Here is a 23,728-nt window from a genome sequence, read left to right on the forward strand (position 1 = left end):
ACTTTAAAATTGACCTAAAATTTCTCCGTTTCGTTTTTTTTTGCATCTGAGTGTACTTTTTTGCTGGGAGCTGTCTCGAAATATGACTTATGTCTGAACTTTTTGACTTTGAAATGTTTGACTTATATGAACTTATGTTTTTTGTTTCTATGGCCACCCTGTATATTATTTTTTTTATTAAATTTGTCTTGTTATATATATAGCTCTCTAAAAATATGTTATACCCTATACTTATTTTCATAAATAAGGTAAAAATGTATTATTTAAGTTTATAACATTATCAACCTACAGTAGAACTTCGATAGTTCGGACACATATCGGAAGAGCCCCCGCCGAATTAATGAAGTATCCGGATTACTGGACGAATATTTCTATAATGTTATTGTTGCATACTTTTATTGTTTACAACCTAAACTCAAAATGTAAACACATTTTTATATAAACCAAAACGCAAAATACTTAGGTACTAAAACTTCAACTGATTCTTATAAATTGTGCTTATTGGACCTACATGTACATCCATAAGATAACTCTGTTACTACTTATTACAATATCCATATTGAGTAACTCCGCACCCCTTAATACGCATTAAATACTTCCATAAAAATGTCAACAAATGTGAAATTTATATTTAGCTTGAATTGAATTGATCGATTTGATTTAATTGGATTTAAAAAAAAAAAGAATCGCATTGAAAGATCGTTTTCATCTACTCAGTAAATTTTACAGCATTACTTCATTTTGTGTTCAAAAGTTTCATTTTCAACACAATATTCTTATCATCTTTTTCACTTAAATCATCATTTGTTTTCTTTGTTTCCAATGCTTAGTATTTTCTCTTCAATTTATCTCTGCCTTATTATACCCTTCAGTCAAACCAGGGAGAAATTATTTTTCTCCTTAAGTTCATTTACAATTGTTTTATTTTGTGTATGGTTTGATATTTATTATTTGTTCATGGTAGATATGATTTTTTTGTTTTTGGTATTTCTGATTTTTTTATATTTGAAATATTAAATTTCGGAACAACAAAAAATGGAATGTTACATATGAAAAAGAAATGTTATGTATCCTTGTCAATGCAATACAAACTTACATTTCTTCAGTAAGAGTCGTTTGATTGGCTCTATTTTTTATACTCTATTCGTTTAGAAGGTGAAGTAATAAATCATCTAAAATTACGCAAATTAACCTTACCTGATAGTACGAGTCTCGGTATCGCACATTACAATTTAGGCATAAAAGGGACAATACAGGTAGTCTTAGCGCACGGGCTAACATAAAGAGGAAATACAATAGAAATTTGACATTTTTTGCGTTGAAAAGCTCGAAAATGGCAGAAGTGTGGCTTATCTAAATACCTTTATTGGGCTTATCGATTGGTTGGTTTCTTATTATAATAGTTATCCCTATAATAAAATAATTTAATATTATTGAAATGTAATTGCAAGTTTTGGTTATATTTAAAAATTATATGAATCACAAAAATTTTTAACGTGAAACTATTTTTGATTTTAAGTTATTTTTCGAAAGCTGACTATGACTTAAATTTAAGTAATTTTCAAAACCATTTGTGACTTAAATCTTTATTCTGAAATAGAAACAGAATTAAGTCATTAAAAAAAGACTTAATCTTTTAAAAGATTTAAGTCTTTTTAAAAAAGGAGGCCAAGTAAGAAGGTCAATTTTGGCATACAGGTTGATTCTAGGGTTTAGAGGTTCGATAAGAAGGGATTTTTCGAAATTCCAGTTCCAAGGGAGTGAAACCAACTGAAATATTACAATATTTTTTATTAAAAGGATCAAGGTTCCGAAAAAACGCTTAAACACGTATATTTTATTTTGTTTTTTTACATATTTTAAGATTTTTTAAAAATTTATACAGGGTGTTTCGAAAAATCTGGTCATTGATTAATCATGATCCTGCTTAAAGCGCTTGACGTAAAAATCTGATTTTTGGAAAACGGATTGACTTTAGGGTGTAGAGGTTCGATAAGAAGGGATTTTTCGAAAATCGAATTCTAAGGGGGTGAAACCACTCCTCAAACATTAGAATAATTTTTATTTAAAAACCGGTGAGTTTTTCGGAAAAACTCTTAAACACGTATATTTTATTTTGTTGTTTTACATATTTTAAGATTTTTTAAAAAAATTATACAGGGTGTTTCATAAAATATCACCATTGAGTAATCACGATTCTGCTTAAAGTGCTTGACGTTTAAAGCTAATTTTTGGCAAACGGATTGACTGTGGGGTGTAGGGGTTCGATAAGGATGGGTTTCTCGAATCTCAAATTCCAAGAGGGTAAAAACGCCCCTCAAATATTACAATATTTGTTATTTAAAGAACGGTTAGTCTTTCGGGAAAACGCTTGGACACGCATAATTTATTTTGTTTTTTACATATTTTGAAATTATTTAAAAAATCATATGGGATGTTCCAAAAAGTTGGGTAATTGATTAACCACGATTCTGCCCCAGTTTGTATGTTAATGGAAATTCTTGCTTTGCCTTATCATCACCATTACAAATGATTAATTCAACGCGAACGAAGTAGTCTTTTTATAAAAAGACTTAAATCAGATTTTCATAAATATATTTTTATGATAAATTTTTAACAGCAGCATTTCTTTTTAAAGTGTTAAACACTCAGCAAATAAAAAGTTCATTTTTCGGAACCTGTTTAGATTATTTTTGTCGTGTTACATGTGTGTAGTGAGTCTGTTGTCTTTCAAGTGAATCAAGTGAATGGCCCACTCCGTTATGTAGACCGAAAGACCAACCAAAGAAATTGATCATGAATATAATGAAGAGTCTATTAAAATCCACCAGCCCTTAACTTACGCCATCAACATATCGTCCCATTGCTGCCAAAAGTCACTAACTTACTTTTTATCACTTCCGAGAAAAATGCGTCTAAAGATGAATTGCATTGCATAAAGATGTTATGTTCGTAGTTAATGACTTTTGCAATCGATTCTCCGCTTCAAAACATAGTGATTGAATTTGGTTGTTCGGAAAAATGTTAGTTAGTGACTTTTGGCAGCAATAGGACGATATATTATTACACAGTGTTCAAAACATGTCACCACTTTTTAATGAACATGTATTCGATAACATCTAAACTGTAATGGATACATATAAAGTACTACAAAGTCGATAAAATTTTATAAAAACACATACTATTTTGTGTATGTAGTTATTCTAAAAATTGAATGTTTTTTTGTGGTTTTAGTCTGATTTGTACCTACAATAAATCAATAATATAGGTAACAAGGAAATCGACAATCGGTAATACAAATTTTTATTAACATTAAAAGGTACTTAATTGAATTTTGGCTGTCTTGACTTGACTTGGAAGAAAATTATTTAAGTCAAAGACTTATGATTTAAATCATTTAAATTTTATGCTGAAATTGACTTAAGATTTAAATCATTTTGATTTAAGAAAAGACTTAAAACTTAAGATTTACGTCTTTTTGAAACTAACTTGTTGCAGCTTTGGTAAGAATATAAGCTAACTATAAAATACTAACAGTTTAATCTCCATGAACGATATTTTTTCCTCTGTATAAGTCCTGAGTCCTCCTGTAATTACAGCTTCCATACCTACAATACAGTTTATAATCTATTTTTCAAATTATAAAAACCCATCAGGTGAAAGAAACAGAAAGGCCCACCAGCCACTAGTTTATTGCCTACTGTGTAACCATAAACCGTTTTATTACTTCGCCTTTCAAAAGGATAGAGTATAGTAATAAAGATACTTCTGACTCCTGTACTACAAAGAAAAGCCTACATACTACATCTAACCGTCCATCATCTAAAAAAAATACGGGCTTTCATTCATAAACCTTTGAATTTTGTTGCCATCCGGAATAAATAGGTAAAAATATCAAAATTGTCCGGTAGATAAGAGACGCCACAGGAGTGTCCGATTTAGCGTGTCCGAATTAGAAAATTATAGTTTTTTAAGTAAAAAATGGGGGAAATGTATATTTTTACTCAGTGGTTGTAAGACAGGTGCGGACGAAAAGTTAGGTTCTTCAAAACAAAAACAAAAAAACATGTAGGTGGCGCACCCTACAAGTAGTAGTCTGACGCCCTGTATAACTTTTTCGTGAACACCCTATAGAATTCTAAACAATTTTCAAATGTGATTCAAATAAACTTACGTAATATATGCCTAATTTATTTTATTCTGGCACAGTTTTTTCTACTTCGTAAGTCCCTGTTCATATTAGATACTGTATATGCGCCACACTGTATACAGTTTCGAAGACAAACCGATATTTTAAATTGTGTCTCTAAACTGGAACTTCGAGACAAGTATGTCAAACTGTTGACAATAAGTAAATAATATAAATATAAGAAATACCGTTAGTTTAAACAAGATTTCTTTGTTCAACGCTTCTTATTCAGGTAGATAATACAAAACAAACCTATTACTCACTGAAAAATTCCTAGTACTACTTAAAAACATTAATTCTTTCATTGCTCCAACTTTAAATCATTACTTATTATGATTCAACTACCTACTGTATATGTATTTGTAACCTTTAAAAGAATTGTTACCTTTCATTATTTGATAAGAGTCAATTTACTGATTAATAATAGTTAATAACAGTTAAATGGTTTTAAATTGAAATCAATAATCAGCGAAAAATAGTACTATATTCTTTCTATATATTTTTCAAAATATGCAGTTCTAAGCCAGATTTCAATATTATTTGTTTAGATATACAAGGAGATTCAAACTTAGATGTTCACTAAAGTTGTAATTTTTTTCGTAAACAAATTCGTACATATTCTTTTATTCAGTGGATTTGCCATAAAATTGTCATTCCAAGAACAGAAAGCTATTTTATAAAAAATTGGCGCCGGGAGGCACGTATGATATTTTTTTTATCTCAAAAACTGCGACTTTGACTGATTTTGATGTTATTACAAATTTTGTTGCAGATATTCCTAATCTTAAATTGAAAACCGCGTTTCGCTAGCTACTGTAATTTTGGAGTTACAATTTTTTTAATTTTTTAACCCCCTCCCATACCCCCTTACCAACACCCCATCCCCACCCAAAACTAATGGCCAGATTCTCTGGTGCCACAGTATTTTTGTGCCAAATTTGGTTAAAATCGGTTTAGCGGTTTTTGAGTTATCGTGTTACAGACGGACAGACAGACAGACGCCATGAAAATATTTTGTATTTAGGTCATTTATGACCCAAATAACTCATTTTGAGTAAAATTAAAAAAACTTTTTTTTTGCTGATCTTAATAGCCTACCATACCTATTGGTATGGTCGGTTAAAAACATCAGTTTGGGTCATATCTCAACAATGACAGTTTCCAACGGAAAACTAACGCCACTGAATTCTACATGAAAAACACCATGGAACTCAGTTTTCACCTTCTCGATATTATAAGATAACGAAGATACGAGGGCAGTCGAAAAGTGCAATCACTTCAAATTCGCCCTGTATTTCAGAAACTAAGAGGGCTATGGCAAATTTATGTGTAGAATTTTTGGTTTCATAAAAAAGAGCAAATTAATGTAAAAACCGCACCTTTCTACCTCTGCTCATAATCGAGAAACCCTGTAAGACACACAAAAATTAGACACCCTGTAAAATGTAATCAAAATTCTTTCCGAATAAAAATGCTTTTTATGATGACAGAATGTAATTTTTCTCACAGAAAAAAATGTAGGAAAATCACATTAAAATATATAACTGTCGTGCAAAAGAATATTTTCCAGTGACAGTTTCCTGTTCTAAATGAAAAAGTAAATTGAGTATTTTAGTCTAAGAGCTAGCAACGTTTTCGAGAAAGTATTTTAAGACGTCTGGGTCTTTGATATATCTTTTACTATGCTCTCTGGAACAGCATGCGGCCCGTCTGGCTGCCGATACCCGTTGCGTTCACTACTGCGCATCGGAAGAAGATCCTATATTTTTTATTAATTTAGTTCTATAAATTCTAGTATTGAATATAAATCGAACATGTCTCTATAGCGCAGTGCGTAGAGTTTCCGACCACAAACCGATGATTCAGAGTTCGAATCCGGGCCCGGGCAAAGACTTTTTTATTTTATTTTCGTTTATATTCTGATAGTGAAGTATTAAATATTTGTTTTTTTTTGAATTGCCAGAATTCTTTAATACTTTACTATCAGAATATAAACGAAAATAAAATAAAAAAAGTCTTTGCCCTGGCCCGGATTCGAACTCTGAATCATCGGTTCGTGATCGGAAACTCTACGCACTGTGCTATGGAGACATGTTCGATTTATATGCAATATTAGAATTTAAAGGACTAATAAAAATATAGGATCTTCTTTCAATGCGCAGTAGGGAACGCAACGTTTACCGGCAGCCAGACGGGCCGCATGCTGTTCTAGAGAGCATAGTAAAAGATATATCAAAGAGCCTTAAAATACTTGGAGTCTTAAAATACTTGTTTTTCCGACATTGCTAGCTCTCGTACTGTTATTTTGGTGCTATGAATTATAACGTGTAAGATAATGATGGAGAAATTGTAATGGAAATTCAAACATTATTTGCTATGCGATATTGCCGAATTTTATTAAAAATTTAAAGCATGCTACAGTTTTAATAACTTACCTAATATTTTACTTTTACCTCGCTAATCATTTGCCATGCTTACCACACGTAGGAACCGGCAACCCTGCATTTCTTTGGACCTCTTATCTATCACCTAGTTATAATGTAACTCACCAACCTTTATTTTTGACTTACTCATTAAAATGTCCACCGATATCGCCAGTTTAAAATATGCCGGTATAGAGTTTTTTTATTATTTTTTAAAACAAAAAGTTCCTATATGTATATTCCATATACGCCCTAAAATGCTTCCTGAAGTAGTTACAGCCCTCGAAAGGATAGATGAAAATATATTTTGTTTATTTTTAAGAACATTGGTAAACCGTTTCTCTTGAAATTTGGTACTTTTACACATATTTTAATGCCCAAGCGAATGTCGATAGTGTAAAATTCCTTAACTGCCCTGAAAAGGTACTTTCCATTAGGATTAGGGTAGAGAGTATTACTTTTGGTACTTCTTTTATCCTTATAGATACAGTAATTTCAACAAATGGCGTAAAAAGCTAGGACTTTTCTACGTAAAAAAACGTACTCTTCGTTAAGTTCGACAAGGTGAACGGTTTTCAAGATATTTGCGTTTAAAGGTTATGATGCGACATATTAGTGAAATCATGAGATTAATTTATATTATAATTTCTAGATTTCATCATTTTGTTGATACTAAAATTGGCGCATCCTAACCTTTAAACGCAAATATCTTGAAAACTGTTCACCATATTGAACTAAATGAAGAGCACCCTTTTTAAGTAGAAAAGTCCTAGCTTTTTATGTCATTTGTTGAAATTACTGTATCTATAAGGATAAAAGAAGTACCAGCCGTAGTACGGTCCACCCTAAGGGAAAGTACCTTTTCAGGGTTGTTACCGAAGTTTAAACTATCGCCATTCGCTTTGGCATTAAAATGTAAGTAACCAAATTTGAAGAAAAACGGTTTACAAATGTTCTTAATAATACACAAAATATGTTATTTTTATTTACCCTTTCGAGGGCTGTAACTTTTTCGGGAAACATTTTAGGACGTATAGTAGCTTTTTGTTTAACTTTTATCTGTGGAATCACTCACCGAAGTTAGATGCACTATTTTTTTGACACTCTGAATAATTAGTTTTCCCTAATGGAAAAAAAATAATAAAAAAATCTGAAAAAAATTTGGTATTTTCTTTAAACAATGACTTATATCAACTATTCAAATAACACTTTTGACGCGCTTTTTTAGGATATTTAAAAGTATTACATATTTAACAATTCTTAAAAATGTCATAGTTTTCCATAAAAATACCCATAAAAAAATATTTCCATAAAAAAGTATCATTATAAAATTTCAGTAAATCAATTATAAAAGTAAAAAAAAACTTACCTGGTCCCTAGATTGCATATCTTTGAAATAAGTTATATTCTCACCATTTATAGTGATCTTTCCAGTACCTGGAACTTTCAGCGTAACAGTTCCCCTAGCTGACTTTCTCAAACATTCTACAAAAAAAATGCTTTTTAATTACAGTTGAGGTTTGGAACCTTTGGTGTTACACAGCAAAATAAAAACACTAAATCACCACAATACACCAAAACACTTTTACTTTTACACTAGACGCGCGTTTCGCTAACCATGTTAGCATCATCAGCAGATGATTATAAACTGAACAGTTTATAATCATCTGCTGATGATGCTAACATGGTTAGCGAAACGCGCGTCCAGTGTAAAAGTAAAAGTACCATGTTAGCATCATCAGCAGATGATTATAAACTGTTCAGTTTATAATCATCTGCTGATGATGCTAACATGGTTAGCGAAACGCGCGTCCAGTGTAAAAGTAAAAGTGTTTTGGTGTATTGTGGTGATTTAGTGTTTTTATTTTGCTGCTTTTTAATAACACAGAATATCTAATTCATAAATAAAGGAATATTTATATTTGATACCAATTAAGCTTTTAGTAACGATTTAGGGTGCGATTAGGGCGCGATTTTTAAATTCATTGTTACCAACCATGAACATATTCGCCACCGGGCTTACTAACTTGAATTTAAATTTCCCGCTGGGGATTCAGGTGGTAGCTCTGCTGTAAAAAATGTCAAGTTGACACACTTTAGGCCAGTGCAAATAATTTTGAATTTGCAAAATTTTTTAGAAAGCTGCGACCATTGAAAATAGTTAGCATTAGTAACCCTTATTATATACTAAAAGTCCCCATTTGTCCGGTGTGTGCGTCATCAAAAAAAAATCGGCCGCCATCTTGAATTTTGGTACTTTTTGGGAAAAAATGTAAATAACTCGAAAACGGTGCGTTATAGCGAAAAACTTCAAGAGGTAAAAATTAAAGTGAATAAAAAACTCTATCAGAATCAATAAAAAGTAGTTTATTATTCTAACGCAGTGGCGTACAAAACATTTTTGAAAATCGAGCAATTTTTAAAAGGAATCACGGCAAATACTAATTTTTTAAGCTTATTAACAAATAACATGGATATTTAGCATCAATTCTACTAAAATACAATCCTTGTGACATTTTCAAGAAATATTTATTGGTGGTTTAATAATATTTCAAAATTAACAAAAATTGTAAAAACTATCTTTTACTAAATACATGTGTATTAATAATGTGCGAAAGCTCCATCCTCCTTGTCCCGGTCGGGGCTATTTGCACTTAAACCAAGATCTTTTTGTTACCATTTTGTAAACAACTTGTTTTTAAAAATACAGTAACAGTTTGAAAAATTAGGCTACAAGTTGGAAGAAAAAATAAAACGTAATACTTGCGAATGTCTTTTTGACATAAATATCATCTACGATCTTAACACTTTTTCATTATGATAAATACATTATAAACATACCCCTACAAATCAAATAACAATAATTGAAATTATGACCATAGTTTATTACATCCAGATTTGCAATTACAGTAAATGATTTTCAATGCTAATTCTGGTGCCACTGCGTTTGACATTGTCTTTGAAACTAAGGTATCCGTTTTTTTACTCCATCCCCATTCTGTTGCCTCTTTTCCGTTATTTAGCCGTTATTTTTTCCGTTATTTATTTTTTCCGTTTTACTGCATTTGTAAATAGATCCTATAATAATGAGTTTCAGCTGCGTTGATTGTTGGAGGTAAGGTAGCTAAATCAAAAGTTTTACCAAGTGCCTGACGAGATGTAAGGGTTTTATATTTATAATACCTCAACTGATCTAAATCTTTTGCTAACCCATGTCGACCATATAATGAAAATAAGAATGTATTTCCAGCTTCGACTAGCTCAGATTTTTGTGCTGCAGGATCTAAAAAAACGGATGTAATTTGTCGCAGATGAGGATCTTTTTGCAACGTTTTAAAAGTCGCCAGTTTACATTTTTAAACAAGCACGAGGTTGTATCACATCCTGATATAACATGTGCAAATAAGATTGAATGATTCATGTCACCAGTCTTGTTCTACATATTACCGATGTCAGTTACTCTGTGAGGTTTGGACGATTTTCCAGGCCGAAGCATAAAAATAGAATTTTTTGTCCGATAGTGCAGTAACAAAAACTAATAAATCAGTATCTTCGCCAACTAAAGTAACCGACGCCGACGTAGAAGATTCATTTACTTTCGAAACATAATTTACTAAAACTAAAAAAAAAAAGTAACACTTACCTATTAAGTCTACTAAGGCGTAAACATTAACACTTCTACATCAAACTTCTACTTTTGGTTTTGCAATATTTAGGAAAAAGTAACAATAAACACTACTTACTAGTAACAGGCCTACTATGATTATGGCGACCGATATCAAACTCAACAGTTTATTTTTTATTTTATATTTTATTTTTATGTGAATGTTAATATTAAAGATAAGTACGGAAATTCAAAAAAAGTAACCTAGTAAATGACATTTTACACTCTCTACGATTTTCGGGTCGCGAATGCTTGAATCTAGAATATTTCCAGATTTAAAAATTCATAAGATGAATCTTCGCTGCCAGACTAAAATTAGTTTTTACCGAGTCTAATAGATTTTTTAATTCTCTTCAATTTTTACCTCTTGATGTTTTTCGCTAAAACGTACCGTTTTCGAGTTATTTACATGTTTTCCCAAAAAGTACCAAAATTCAAGATGGCGGCCGATTTTTTTGATGACGCACACACCGGACCATAGACTTAAAATAAAATATAGACTACACTATTTACATCTCAATGCGGACAAACAACCTTTTTTGTACACATGTTTACTTCTGGGTACAGTCGACCGAGCCTTCCTCATCCAGCCTATGTTGTCACGTCTTTAATATTATCAATATTTTTTTTCTTGTTATACACATATATTGAGATATTAATACTACAGTTTAATAAAGTAGGTTTTAATATTCCATAGATGTATTAAATAGTCCTTATACTACTAAATTATAAGTCGGATACTGTTTAATAAGGATAAGTTCTTTACAATATGACAACACCGATTAGAGGCGAGGGAGCCTATTCATTCATTTATTACCTTGTAGTACGTGTCGCACGTGTGCGGTAAAGCTTTGTTGCCGCTATCTCCCCGGCTGTATTAACGCATTCTCTTAGCTTGTAGTCCTTAAGTGTTTATTTTATTGACTTTTTCTGTTCAGGAACTATAAAATATGGTTCGCCAGTGCCAAATTTGCAAGAAATTTGACTTAAATAATCCATTTAAGTCTTGAAACGACTTTGGACCGGTAGGCAACTCTCAATTTACCCATTGGCAGTCAGTGGCGTTGTTGTAGAAAGGCGCTTATTTAGATAATATTTTAGTAAAATGTAAAATCTGAATTTTTTCTTTTACATTACATTATTTACTTACTTACATTGTAACAAAATCATAATTATAACCCTGTTAAAATTAATAATGTTTTTATTAAAAATATATTCCGGTTTATTCTAAAATTATCTTCAGAATCTAAAATAACGTACAAGAATTTTAAAATGATATTACATTATGAAACAATATTTTTTAATATACCGGGTCGTCTCAAAAGTGGCTAACCCCTATAACTTTTATTTTTTCAGAGATAAAAAACAGATTTGTATGTTAGTAGGTATATGACATAAATTAGGATTTATTGACGTATGCAATTGTTTTTGATCTCTTCCTGTTTCACCGAAATGATTACATCTTTTGATTTTTAAAGGCACCCTCGGTATATTGCTACTTTATTAGATAAAAAATGACGCTCTGAATAGAATGACATATCATATGTCAACTTTTGACATTGTCGCTTAAAAACATATCCTATTTTAAATTTCAATCCAGTTTTTTTCAATCCACTAAGTTTTAATCAAGGAGCCTTGGAAAAATAGTTTTGATCGTCTAATAGGTTTCGTGTCTTGTCTAGGCCGGTTAAAAGATGTACAAATCGTATTTTTAATCATACATATGTCATTTTTTCAAATGGAACAAGGGTGACTCATTAGCATATTTGGAAAAAGCATTTTTTTATGAATATATGTATTGATACCACACACTTGGTATTGCGAGTCAAATTGTCGTTATGAACCGCGTGTTACAATTACAATTAAACCATATGCGAAAATGTCAAAAGTTGACATATGATATGTCATTCTATTCAGAGTGTCATTTTCTATCGAATAAAGTAGAAATATACCGAGGGTGCCGTTTAAAAATTAAAAGTTATAGTCATTTCCGGTGAAACAGGAAGTGACCAAAAACAATTGAATGCGTCAATCAATCCTAATTTATTTCATATACTTACATACTAAATCTTGTTTTTTTATTTGAAAATATAAAAAAATTATGGGGATGAGCCACTTTTGAGACGCACCCGGATAATAAAGACAGTACCGAGTTAAATAAATGTAGTTTTTATTTTATCCACTTCCTATCACCTTCCTTGCTTTAATGGAACAGATTTATGTTTTCTCTAATTTACATAATAAGACATCACTTAACCAGAAAAAAATTTACAACAATCATATTTTTTTTTTCTCTCCCTGTCGCCGATTCTATTATATCTGTGGAATAGATCCTGTTTTGATTAATATTAGGGGTTGTAAATGTTTGACTAAAATTAATAATTTATTATTAATTTCTAAAATTACCTAATTTCGATTATAAAATTTCTTCTATAACGTGTATTTTATTATTTTTATCCTTTTTGGACTCTAAATTGTTTTTTTCTAAACTTTTATTTAAAAAACCTGTCCTAATCTTAATAAAATATAAAAAGTTTAAATACGATATATTTTCAATTTAATTATAGCTTCATTAAAATAAAAAATTACCCGGCTATGATACGGAGAGTTCAGGTGTACTTGAGAAACGAAAGACAGTGTTGTGTTTCTCGGCAGAGTCGTCAGGGAACGACCGTTACGACAGAGACAACCTATCTATCGCTCGTGTCGCACTCGTTATAACCTAAAACAATAACACAACAATAACAAGACAGTGTCTGACCGCATGTTCCAGCTATTTATGAATGAGATGCTCAGTCTATATTTTATTTTAAGTCTATGCACCGGACAAATGGGGACTTTTAGTATGTTAAGGATTACCAAGGCTTACTATTTTCAATGGTCGCAGCTTTCTAAAATTTTTTGCAAATTCAACATGGTGAATGTCATAACTGCCCCATAACCGGGGTACTTATTTATTTCCTGACATGGTCATTCGTTTTGACACTTTAGGTTTGTATTACGAGTTTTTAGTTTAAATAAATAGTGTTGTTATACTTTAAGCTTCAAAATGTTTACTAGCAGACCTTGCAGTCGAACATTGTTCTTTTTAGAACCTCTTTTAGTGCGAAGTGCACAAGATAACTTAATAGTCGTAAAAAACTCATCGCAACTTTATTAGAATATTTTGAACGAAAAAGCGGTAATACTGGCTCTTTATGTCCCTTAAGTGCTGTTAAGAAGGTGAGTTTTGTTGATGTAAATAATAAATATTTATATATTTATAATTAATTTATTTTTTGTTTCCTAAAATATTTTGATTACACGAAAATATGTAAAAGTGGGCAACGCTGTGCCAGTCAAGCTTAATCACGTTACTAAAAGTTTATTTGGTATGAACTGTATGTCATAATTTTTGACACTGTTTGTTAATCGATAGCAATAAATGTTGTGTTACGAAATTTCTTATGCAAAAGTTGATGAGAATTAAATTCTCTACAAATGAAACCTTTTGTGTCGAAAAATGCAAAGAGGGCGTGCAAATCGTAAAAAATATAAAATCCAAGAATACGGACCCTTCCCATATGAAATATATGGGCAAGGCTGTGATCATAGGCTGTGATTTTGTCATCTACTTGTCAAACATAAACTAAGTGCGTCAAAAGTTCCGACTTTAATTTTTTTGATGACAAAATCTAAATTGATTGGGCCTTTTTATTAGCCTGTTATTTGTACCTCCTATATTTTGAGTGACATTAAAATAATACAGAATTATTTGAAAAAAAATGAGACAAATAAAACTATTTTTTTAATGAAAATCGAACTTTACCCAACCCTGCTTCTTACTTACCATATACTGTTACAATTTGATTTCCATCCTGATCTATATGTGGTTTTATAGCATCGTATGTTTTTGTGTGGCTCATAAGGGGTTTATTGAATTGAAAAATAAATTCCTTTTCCCTGTAAGAATAGGGAAGTTGGCTTAATCTTTCCAAAGCATTTATAAAACTATTATAATCTCTATCTGACAAAGTTTCCACAACCTGAACTTCTAGTGCTCTTTTATCTATCCACTGATAACCAGAAATGTCTCTAGAAAAAAAGAATTAAAAGAATTAAGTATACATATTGAAAAAATATATTTACATACAAAGCCATGTTTGGATCAGGTTGAAGTCCTTTTCTAATCATTGCATCTTCAAAATGATACAACTCGTTCATCTTTTGTACAGCATCCTAAAAAACGCTGTTATTGAAAGGGTATCTTACAGGGTGACCCATTGTTACAAAAAACAGTCTGTATCAGGTTTCTGATTTTCATTCTTTTACATAATATGCAAATAAGAGCGGCGCACATATTAAAAGCATTTTTGTTAATATAAAGGGTGTCTCAAACAAATGCTCAAATTAAAGTTATACAGGATGGTCCGAACTGGATTCGGAAAACTTCGGCAACATATTCTGCAGGTAAAAATAAGTGAAAAAGTTCGTATAAATTTATATCCGTGAATACTTCATTTCGGAAATACAGGGTGTAGAAGTTTTAAGTACATTTTTGTTTCGATTTTTTCCAAATAATTTCTAAACTAATATCAATATTTAGACGAAAATTGGTGTCTGTATATGAAAAATTTGATTTAGATGTCAATATGACTCCTACTTGTAGAGGGCGCCACCTACATATTTTTTAACTGGTTTGAAGTTTGAAGAGTAATAACTTTTCGTCTGTACCTTATAAAACTACATTTCCGCCATTTTTTACGTAAAAAAGGCCCCTTGGTAAAAATGGCTACAAGTAACCATTCTCAAAGTTATCTGAATTATAAATTATTAAAACATGTCACCATTGACAAACAATAAACCTGCCAACTAGATAGTTATTTGCCTGAAATAATAAGTTTCGGAACTTATAATTTTTTTAAATGAATCATATTTTTGATAGAAAAAAAAGATGGTGAAACAGTTTCTGTTGAACCTTTGACACAAAAACATTTAAAATTTATAATTATTACAGTCTAATAACTATCTAGTCAATATAATGTTCAATTTTTGTCAATGATTCCAAATACCTCGAGAACCATTACTCATAGCGATTTTTACCATGAGACCTTTTTTACGTAAAAAGACGGAGGAAATGTATTTTTTACTCAGCAGTTTTATACAGGCACGGACAAAAAATTATTACTCTTCAAACTACTTAAAAAATATGTATGTGGCGCACCCTATAAGTTAGTCATATTGACATTGAAATAAAATTATATTCATGTCAAAGAACTCAAACACCAATTTTCATCCAATTATCGATGTTAATTTATAAATTGTTTGGAAAAAATAAAATAAAAATTAAACTTCTACACCCTGTATCTCCAAATAGAAACACTTTAGGAAATACATTTATAACAAGTTTTCTACGTATTTTTATCTTAAGAATGTGTTATTACACTATTTCGCTAACAAGAGAAAAAAAAGTCAGTGGCGTACATGTTTTTTTTTAGAAAACTATTCCAGTAATAATCCATATGCACGTCCCCGGTGAATATGTTATATGTTAAAATATGTCACATTTATAGTATTTTTTACCCTCAAAATTTCATTTGAAGCCCTAAAAGTACTTGGAAGAAAATTATAATAAATCGAAAAAATATTAAGACTTAAACACCCTGTAGCTACGAAACAAAACAGAATCGGACCTATGCACAGTGGTTCCCAGATAGGTCATTACTTAGAAATATTAATTTCAAAATGTTTGCATGAAACTGTTACTAATACTTTTCTTATATTCCCCTGTAAACGATACATAATAAATAACAAAATCAAGTAAGCCTAGTGTAGCGCTTTTTTTATTAGAAATATCACATTTTTGCTACTGATATCAAGCTGACATAAACAGTTTTCAGATAACGCCAATTAATTACTTATTTTATTAAAACTGATAAAAGCTGTTGCCTTTTCTGTAATGGACGTTCGAAAAGAAGGTAAAAAGAACTGTTTTTTCTTTTTTGCACTTAATTAAACCTAAGTAATATTAGTTTATGGCAATTTATTTGAAGGCAACAAAAATAGTGTTTTTTCATTTTTGCTTGTCACTATTTAAGACTTTTAACTACTTTCCCTTTGAAATCCTCTTAAAAGGCATGATAATACTTGTTGCTTAAAGTATATTGCATATAAATTAATTGCCACTGGCTGCCGCGAATTGCCGCCGCATCTTATACGGGGTGATTAAAGATTGACTTTTTGTCTTAAAATAAAAGTAACTTATTTTTTCCTCTTCGTGTCAACTTATTTCGTGGACACACTGTATATCAATTGACAATAAAATTGTATTGATAAAATGAAACAACTGTCTCTTTTATTTTTTCAGCATTTAAAATTTGACCTCTTCAATATAAAAAAAACACGTACCATATGTGCAAACATAATCTGTATATACCTTTCCGAATAGTTAGAACTTAAAATGCAAATCACACGAACTGGGCCCAATTTTTTTAATACATATTACATTAAGTTTTTTATATACATTTATTTAGTATTTAGCATTTATTTAGCACTGTGCTATGTGGATATGAAAAATAAATCTAATTTTTATATGAGGAATCTCCCTGGTGGCACATGTTTTTTGAAATACCCTGTATACTAAGTTTTTTTGGAATATGATCAGTTTTAAAATAAATTTGCTACTTATATTTAAGCTCTCTCAAAATTCTAAAATCATTTTTTATATAGTTTCTAACTGGAAGTATTGTATAAAAATGTCTTCTTTAAAAGTCTAAAATCAATATCTACTCAGAAAACTTCTTTTTTTTTTGAAAAATATATTTATCTTTTTTGGCATTCCCTTTTTTAACAGTAAGTCTGTGTCATTAAAATTGACATACCTAACTGCAACAGAGTAGAATTAAACTGAAAACTTTTTAATATCCTCAATACCGAATGATTCAATTGGAAAATTCATAAATACAATTTATTTCAGAGATGCAGACAGAAATAATTATTGTCAAATAAAAAATTAAAAGTAAAGCTGGTTAAAAACCTTTTAAAAACTAAGTTCCTATTATACGTCATAAAATTGATAAAATACAGAATGTTCCATTCAAATCAGTGGAGATAATTAGAACATTCAGTTTTGGACTCACCCCGCATATAACATATATACCATCGTTTTTACTTCACCTAATTAATTCAGAATTTTATAATTTTAGGTGTTCTAAAACTGCAGAAAATCTCATCGATCAGAGAATGTCATTAGAGAATATAGCCTTGTATATTAATATTTTTAAAATGTGCAGCATCACTGATTCATGTATATTTTATAAAAAAGATTGGAGTAAATAATATCCAACCAAAAACATGATACAGAAAGCTGGGTCACTCTGTATTTTACTTAAACATATACATATAATATTTGATAAAAGTTTGGCCTCCCTGTATAAAATAGAAAATGGTATGGTCTACCAGTTTCATCAAATTCAGCCGCTTTTCTCTGAGGAAATACTTCTTCTGGAGGTTTCATAAGAGGTCTAGCTTTTTTATCATACAAGCCACTTGGAAATAGGTACTCTATAGCCTCCTATGGTAACACAATTAATAAAATAACTAGTTTAATTATTTTTTCAAACAACTTACATCAATATCTTTTTGTGTAAAAGTTTCAGGATTCTCACCCATCATATTAGCCAAATGCCGCTTACCAATTTCATATTGGTGTTGTTGTTTGGCCATAAACTGGTTGTGTTCCCTAGCTCTTTCTAAGTACGCTTTCATAGCTTTACTTACATTCTTTTTCTGTTCTACTTCAGCCACGGGTGTAGAAATCTTGCTAGTAGTTGGTATTGTCGAAAATGTTCTCGTCTAAAAATAATAAGTTTCAAAAATAATATATTAAAAATGAATAAAGCCTATACTCCAAATATAAGTAAACTTGTCGATACATTATTATTTAAACTTAGAGACCGAAACGGCTCATAGAGAACATTAATTTTACGAATCATTATTTAATTTTAAATAGTAACAAAATTTTAGATGAATTTAACCACACATCTTCTTCACCCACAAAAGTAGTAGTAGTAGTAGTATATTAGTTTAATGGCCACAGCTGCCAGGGCTATCCGGCCGGATGGTAGAATTAACTACCTACGGTTGAGCGTTTATATAGATGATGACACACAGACGAGGATCGCTATAAAGCGAGCCTGGGAAATCCCATACCCCGACTGTTGAGTTGAAGAAAATGTTGGCAAAGGAAGATCCTGCAAAATAAACAAATTTAATAACAATTTCATTTAAAATGTCAAAGATTAATTCCACAACTATCTAAGAATTCGCCTATAATATTAACTACAATTGGATGAGCATGCAAAGCGGAGGTAAAATTATGAGGGGATGTTTTGTAAAAGCCAATAAGTGATTTATATAGTTTATCTACTAAAGCGGGAAATTTATTGCATTCAAAAAAGATGTGGTTTAACGTTCCAATTTCTCCACACTCACATAAGGAATCTGCATTTACACCTATACGATGTAAATGGGACGGAATTAGACAATGTCCGCTTCGTAATAACACTCTTCACCATTCTTCATTACAAAAATGATGGCGACAGCTGCCAATTGAATTTTTTTCTCAAAGTTCCAGACAGACGTTCACCGGTTCATCCATGGTTCATCTATTTAAAAAAAAAACAGGTGATGGTCTGGAACCAATGTCTGGAACAGAGACTCGGCACCAATAGCTCAGCACTCCATTTTCTCTCAGCAGAGACTGAAGTCACTGAAGAACGAAGAACTTCTAAAACCTGCTTAAAATACAAGAGCCCATCCCTACATAATGGCTACTGCTTTGGGCTACTGCTACAGATAAACATTCTAGTGGCATAAAATATGACTTCTTATTTTAGGTTGGCTGTGATCACGTGACTTATTAATCAGCTTTTTTTCTGTCAAATCTGTCAAAAAAGTATAGTGCGAGTGCGGTCGAACCGCGATTTCTTGCTCGACCGGAGGTTTTGTTTAGTAAAAAACGTTAAAATTCAAAGCAAATCTCATAAATACCAGACGAAATGGAAATTAGAAAAGTAATAGATTTGTTAAGGGCTACAATCGACCCGAATCAAAGGCAACAAGCCGAGACCCAATTAGATCAGGTAAAGGAAAACATGTGCTCAAGCCTTTTTATTAACAGATATTTTATATAATAAACAATTTTTTAAAGTATGCGTTCCTAAAATCTTAAAATAACGCATCTAAATATACAACTCTAGAGATTTTCTCCTTGTTTCTGAAGCCTGACTTGATTCTCATATTCTTAACAATGCATGTTAATAAATCTAGCATCGAATTTTTTAATGAAATTGTAATTTATTTTTGCATTATTACAGATACATAAGATCATAGGATTTGCTCCAGCGCTTCTTCAAGTTGTCATGATGGGAGATTGTGACATGCCAGTGAGACAAGCTGGTGCTATCTATTTGGTATGCTAGATACATTATTTAAGGCAATTCTATCTTTTTAATATATTTTTGTAGAAAAACCTTATTTCCACTAATTGGCAAGATCGAGAGGCCGAAGCAGGTCAGCCTGTACCATTTGCTTTACACGAACAAGACAGGTAAATGAGAAATATGCAATTTTTAATTGTTATTTTTTTTTAACTAATTTTTTTATAGGGCTTTGATTAGAGACAGTATAGTGGACGCAGTTGTACATGCTCCAGATTTAATTCGTACTCAACTTTGTACATGTGTAAATAATATGGTAAAACATGATTTTCCTGGACGTTGGACTCAGATTGTTGATAAGGTAATGTAAAGAAAATTCCTTTGAACAAATACAAACATTGCTTATTTATTATACATTTTTTCTAACCTAACCTAACCAAAATATTAATGCTGGTATTATAATTTTAGATAAGTGTGTACCTTTCAAATCCAGATCCTGCTGGGTGGCTTGGAGCCCTACTTTGCCTTTATCAATTAGTAAAGAATTTTGAATATAAAAAAGCTGAAGAAAGGGGCCCCCTTCACGAGGCTATGAATTTATTACTGCCTCAATTATATCAGTTAGAAGTAAGATGAACATTTTTTTAGTTATAATAATTTAAATAAGAGATTCCTATTTCTCAAGTTATCATAAAATTCAAGTAATATATTTTAATGTAAAGTAGACAAGAACTTAACCCTGAAACAGTTTTTTTGCTATTTACATTTTAACAATTTTTTTTTGCCATAGAAATTTTTACAAAAATAAATATACTTTATTGTAACCTATACAAAAAACAGGACTTACAAAAAGTGATCTTGAAGCAAGCTATCCTATCTTAACCTATACAAGTAGGAAAAATATTCTATAAATAAATGTATTAACCTACATTTGCTATCAATTCTATTGAAAAAACATTTTTTTTTTAAATTTATACACATTAAACTGTTAACTTATACTAGTAAATAAATACCAACTAGATACAAAAAGAATAAAGAATACAGGGTGTTTCAAAAAACCATCTTCAAAAACCTTCATGTGCCATCTCTCCTGGGGAGATTCCTCACATAAAAATAAGATCTATTTTTCATATCAACATAGGTCCCATTCTGCTTTGTTTCCTAACTATAGGGTCTTAAAATCTTAATAATTTTTTGATTTATTATTATTTTCTTTCAAGTGATGAATGAAATTTTGAGGGTAAAAGTTACTATAAGTGCTACATATTTTAATGGTAAAAAAGTGTTGATAACTTCATCAGGGACGTGCATATAGATTTTCACTGGAATTTTTTTCAAAAAAAATTATGTTCGCCACTGACTTTTTTCTTATGATATCAAAATTGTGTAGGCCAATTAAACGTTATCTCTTGATATTTTGTCGAATTCGGCCTCTTTGATGAGATAAACGCTGTTTTATTAATCACAAATAAAATAATCAGTCAACCTACAGCAATTTCAAATAAAAAATAATGGTATTTTAGATAATTACAAAAAATCTCATTTCAAAAAGTTTTAACATCCTGTAACTCTAAACCTATGCATTTTCATACCCACATTTATAGGAACTTTTTTCATATTTTTTGATGAGGAATCAATGAGTACTTATTTAAGATTTTTGCAAGTTCATGATATTAATTAAAGGTTGCTATTAGATTTGGATCAAGGCAAATTAATAAAATTGCGTTTATCTCATCAAGGAGGTCGAAATTGACAAAATATCAAGACACAACTTTCACTTGGCATTAAATTGCTTACACTATGTCACTAACAAGAGAAAAAAGTCAGTGGCGTACAGGCTTTTTTTAGAAAAATATTCTAGTGATAACCCATACGCACGTTCCTGGTGAATATGTCGACACTTTTTTAGCTTTAGAATATGTCGCATTTATACTAACTTTTACCCCCAAAATTGCATGCGAAAGTTTCCTAGTGTTGAAACGATTCCGATTACGATTAACCACCGATTATTAGATTTTTCCGATTAATCGTAACCGCCGATTTTATATACAATTATTGATATGATTATTGTAATATTAAAAGTTTTAAAACCACTGGTAATTCCGCGACAACTCCGCCATGCTACTATGACTGTGTTACGGCGTACGACTGTAAAGGCAAAAACGTTTTAGTTTTAAATCATAGATCAAGGGTTTCACCGCGCAGACATAGGTATTACGGAGTTATTTTATTTTGCAATGACGTCAAGAAATCATATATATATTAACTATTCTTCATATGTATATGCAAGAAATAAACCTTCTGGTTGCGAGAAGTGATATGTGGCGACATTTTATAAAAGTAGCGGATAATCCAAATAAGGCAAGGTGTAAATACTGCATTCGTGAAATTTCTAGGGGCTCTGGGGGGAGAGCAAAAAAAGTGGTTTTAAAGAAGAGATTGAGAGATACCTAAAGGCACCTAATTTAGATCATTCAGCAGATGTTTTAAAGTACGGGTCTGAAAACTCTTTGTATCCAAACTTTAAGAAGTTGGCATTGAAATATTTGTCATTCAAACCATCCTCTGTGTAGTCAGAAAGATTGTTTTCTACAGCAGGAAACATTCCAACTCCAAAGAGAAATTGACTGGGTTCTGAAAACTTAAAAATGTTTTGTTTTCTTAATAAAAATTTAATATCTCTTAATTTTCAATATTAAATTATATTATACCAAAAACAGGTTTTTATAAAATAAATTATATATACCAAAAACGTTAGTTTCTTTTATAAATTATATGAAATATATACTTCTTGTCGTGAATATATGAAATATATATATATATATATATATATATATATATATATATATATATATATATATATATATATATATATATATATATATATATATATATATATATATATATCGTAATCGTAATCCTACGATAATTTCGGTTTTAATCGTAATCGCAATCGTAATCGTTTAACAGTAATCGTTTCAACCATGGAGGAATAAGAGAGGGGAGATGCTACTACACGTATTTCTGTAGGATAAAAACAGACTCACTTCGTTGTTTGGGCGGGGCCAAAAGTGGACCCTTTGGACAGGACCTAATTAAGTAAAACTTCAAATAATAAAAACAAACAATGATTAAAATTTGCCGTGAGCTAATGTAAAATCATTGTGTAATATTAATCGTGTGTATCGCAATGAACAAATTACTTGGCACCAAAGTTAAAATAGGCATAAAATACTAATTAATGTTCATTCGTTAATTCGGTCATTACGGACCTGCGCGCTGTTTATGTTACCTCTGAAATGTTACGCCGGTGAGTTTCTTCGAGTCGATACCTTTCCTGCTCTTACAACTGCGTACAGCACACGACACCATGGTTTTTAAAGTTTTTGTAATAGAAAACACTCAAATTATCGATGAAAAACATTAAATTTTGAGAAAAATGCACAAATTACAAAAAGGACCACAATCTAATATGGCGGGCGGCTAGATGAACCTCTTTTCGCAACAGCTGTAGCGCCTCCCCTCTCTTATTCCTCCGTGGTTTCAACACTATGCGAAACACTATAAGCACTTGGAAGAAAATTATAATAAATCGAAAAAATATTAAGACTTTTATACCCTGTACAAAACAAAGCAGAATCGGACGTTGTTGATATGAAAAATATGTTGATCTGAAAAATAAATCTTATTTTTACGTGAGGAATCTCCCCCAAGAGATGGCACATGTTTTTTAAAACACCCTGTATAAAGATCTAATAAACAGGGCGATTTGAAATGTAATGAGAAACCTTCAGCAACATATTCTCCAGATAAAAATATGTAAAAAAAGTTCATGTAAATTTATGTCCTAAAAAATGCCTATACCTCTGTGGCGAATTCATCTCTTCCAAAAAAATTTTTTGTCTTAAAATGCTTTGTTTCAGAGACAGTTTTAGTCATAATTTTTTCTAGAAAAATTTATGATTAATTTAAAACAATAAAATGTTTCCAAATATTTGAGTAAAATAACTCTAGTCAACATGTTTTCCGTTTT

General features: G+C 30.8%; 3 protein-coding genes across 4 annotated transcripts in view; 2 read left to right on the top strand and 1 right to left on the bottom strand.

Moving 5' to 3' along the window:
• Positions 1-18,930, top strand: part of LOC115887473 (arf-GAP with Rho-GAP domain, ANK repeat and PH domain-containing protein 1) — a 275,480-nt gene extending 256,550 nt beyond the window's left edge. Inside the window, exon 22 of the transcript XR_004051086.1 lies at positions 18,891-18,930. The gene's annotated coding sequence lies outside the window, so the exon portion shown is untranslated. The remainder of the gene's footprint in view (positions 1-18,890) is intronic.
• Positions 1,562-18,022, bottom strand: LOC115887513 (28S ribosomal protein S9, mitochondrial). Its single transcript, XM_030906978.1, has 6 exons — positions 17,885-18,022; positions 17,714-17,828; positions 14,409-14,454; positions 14,106-14,350; positions 7,982-8,097; positions 1,562-1,591 (listed from the first exon to the last, which is right to left on the bottom strand). Exons 1-6 carry the CDS (start codon positions 18,020-18,022, stop codon positions 1,562-1,564), a joined length of 690 nt encoding a protein of 229 aa, XP_030762838.1.
• Positions 18,931-19,199: 269 nt separating the features above from the next.
• The window catches only part of LOC115887474 (importin-7), a 33,166-nt gene continuing 28,637 nt past the window's right edge, over positions 19,200-23,728 (top strand). The window contains exons 1-5 of one of the 2 annotated variants that reach the window (XM_030906918.1): positions 19,200-19,398; positions 19,633-19,728; positions 19,783-19,865; positions 19,924-20,056; positions 20,164-20,322. In XM_030906918.1, the coding sequence (XP_030762778.1) occupies positions 19,315-19,398; positions 19,633-19,728; positions 19,783-19,865; positions 19,924-20,056; positions 20,164-20,322 (555 nt within the window). In that variant the 5' untranslated portion in view covers positions 19,200-19,314. The remainder of the gene's footprint in view (positions 19,399-19,632; positions 19,729-19,782; positions 19,866-19,923; positions 20,057-20,163; positions 20,323-23,728) is intronic. The other variant, XM_030906919.1, reaches the window with a different exon arrangement.

Source organism: Sitophilus oryzae, unplaced genomic scaffold (assembly GCF_002938485.1).
Source record: "Sitophilus oryzae breed Bouriz unplaced genomic scaffold, Soryzae_2.0 scaffold_576_pilon_pilon, whole genome shotgun sequence".
Taxonomy (NCBI): Eukaryota; Metazoa; Arthropoda; class Insecta; order Coleoptera; family Curculionidae; genus Sitophilus; species Sitophilus oryzae.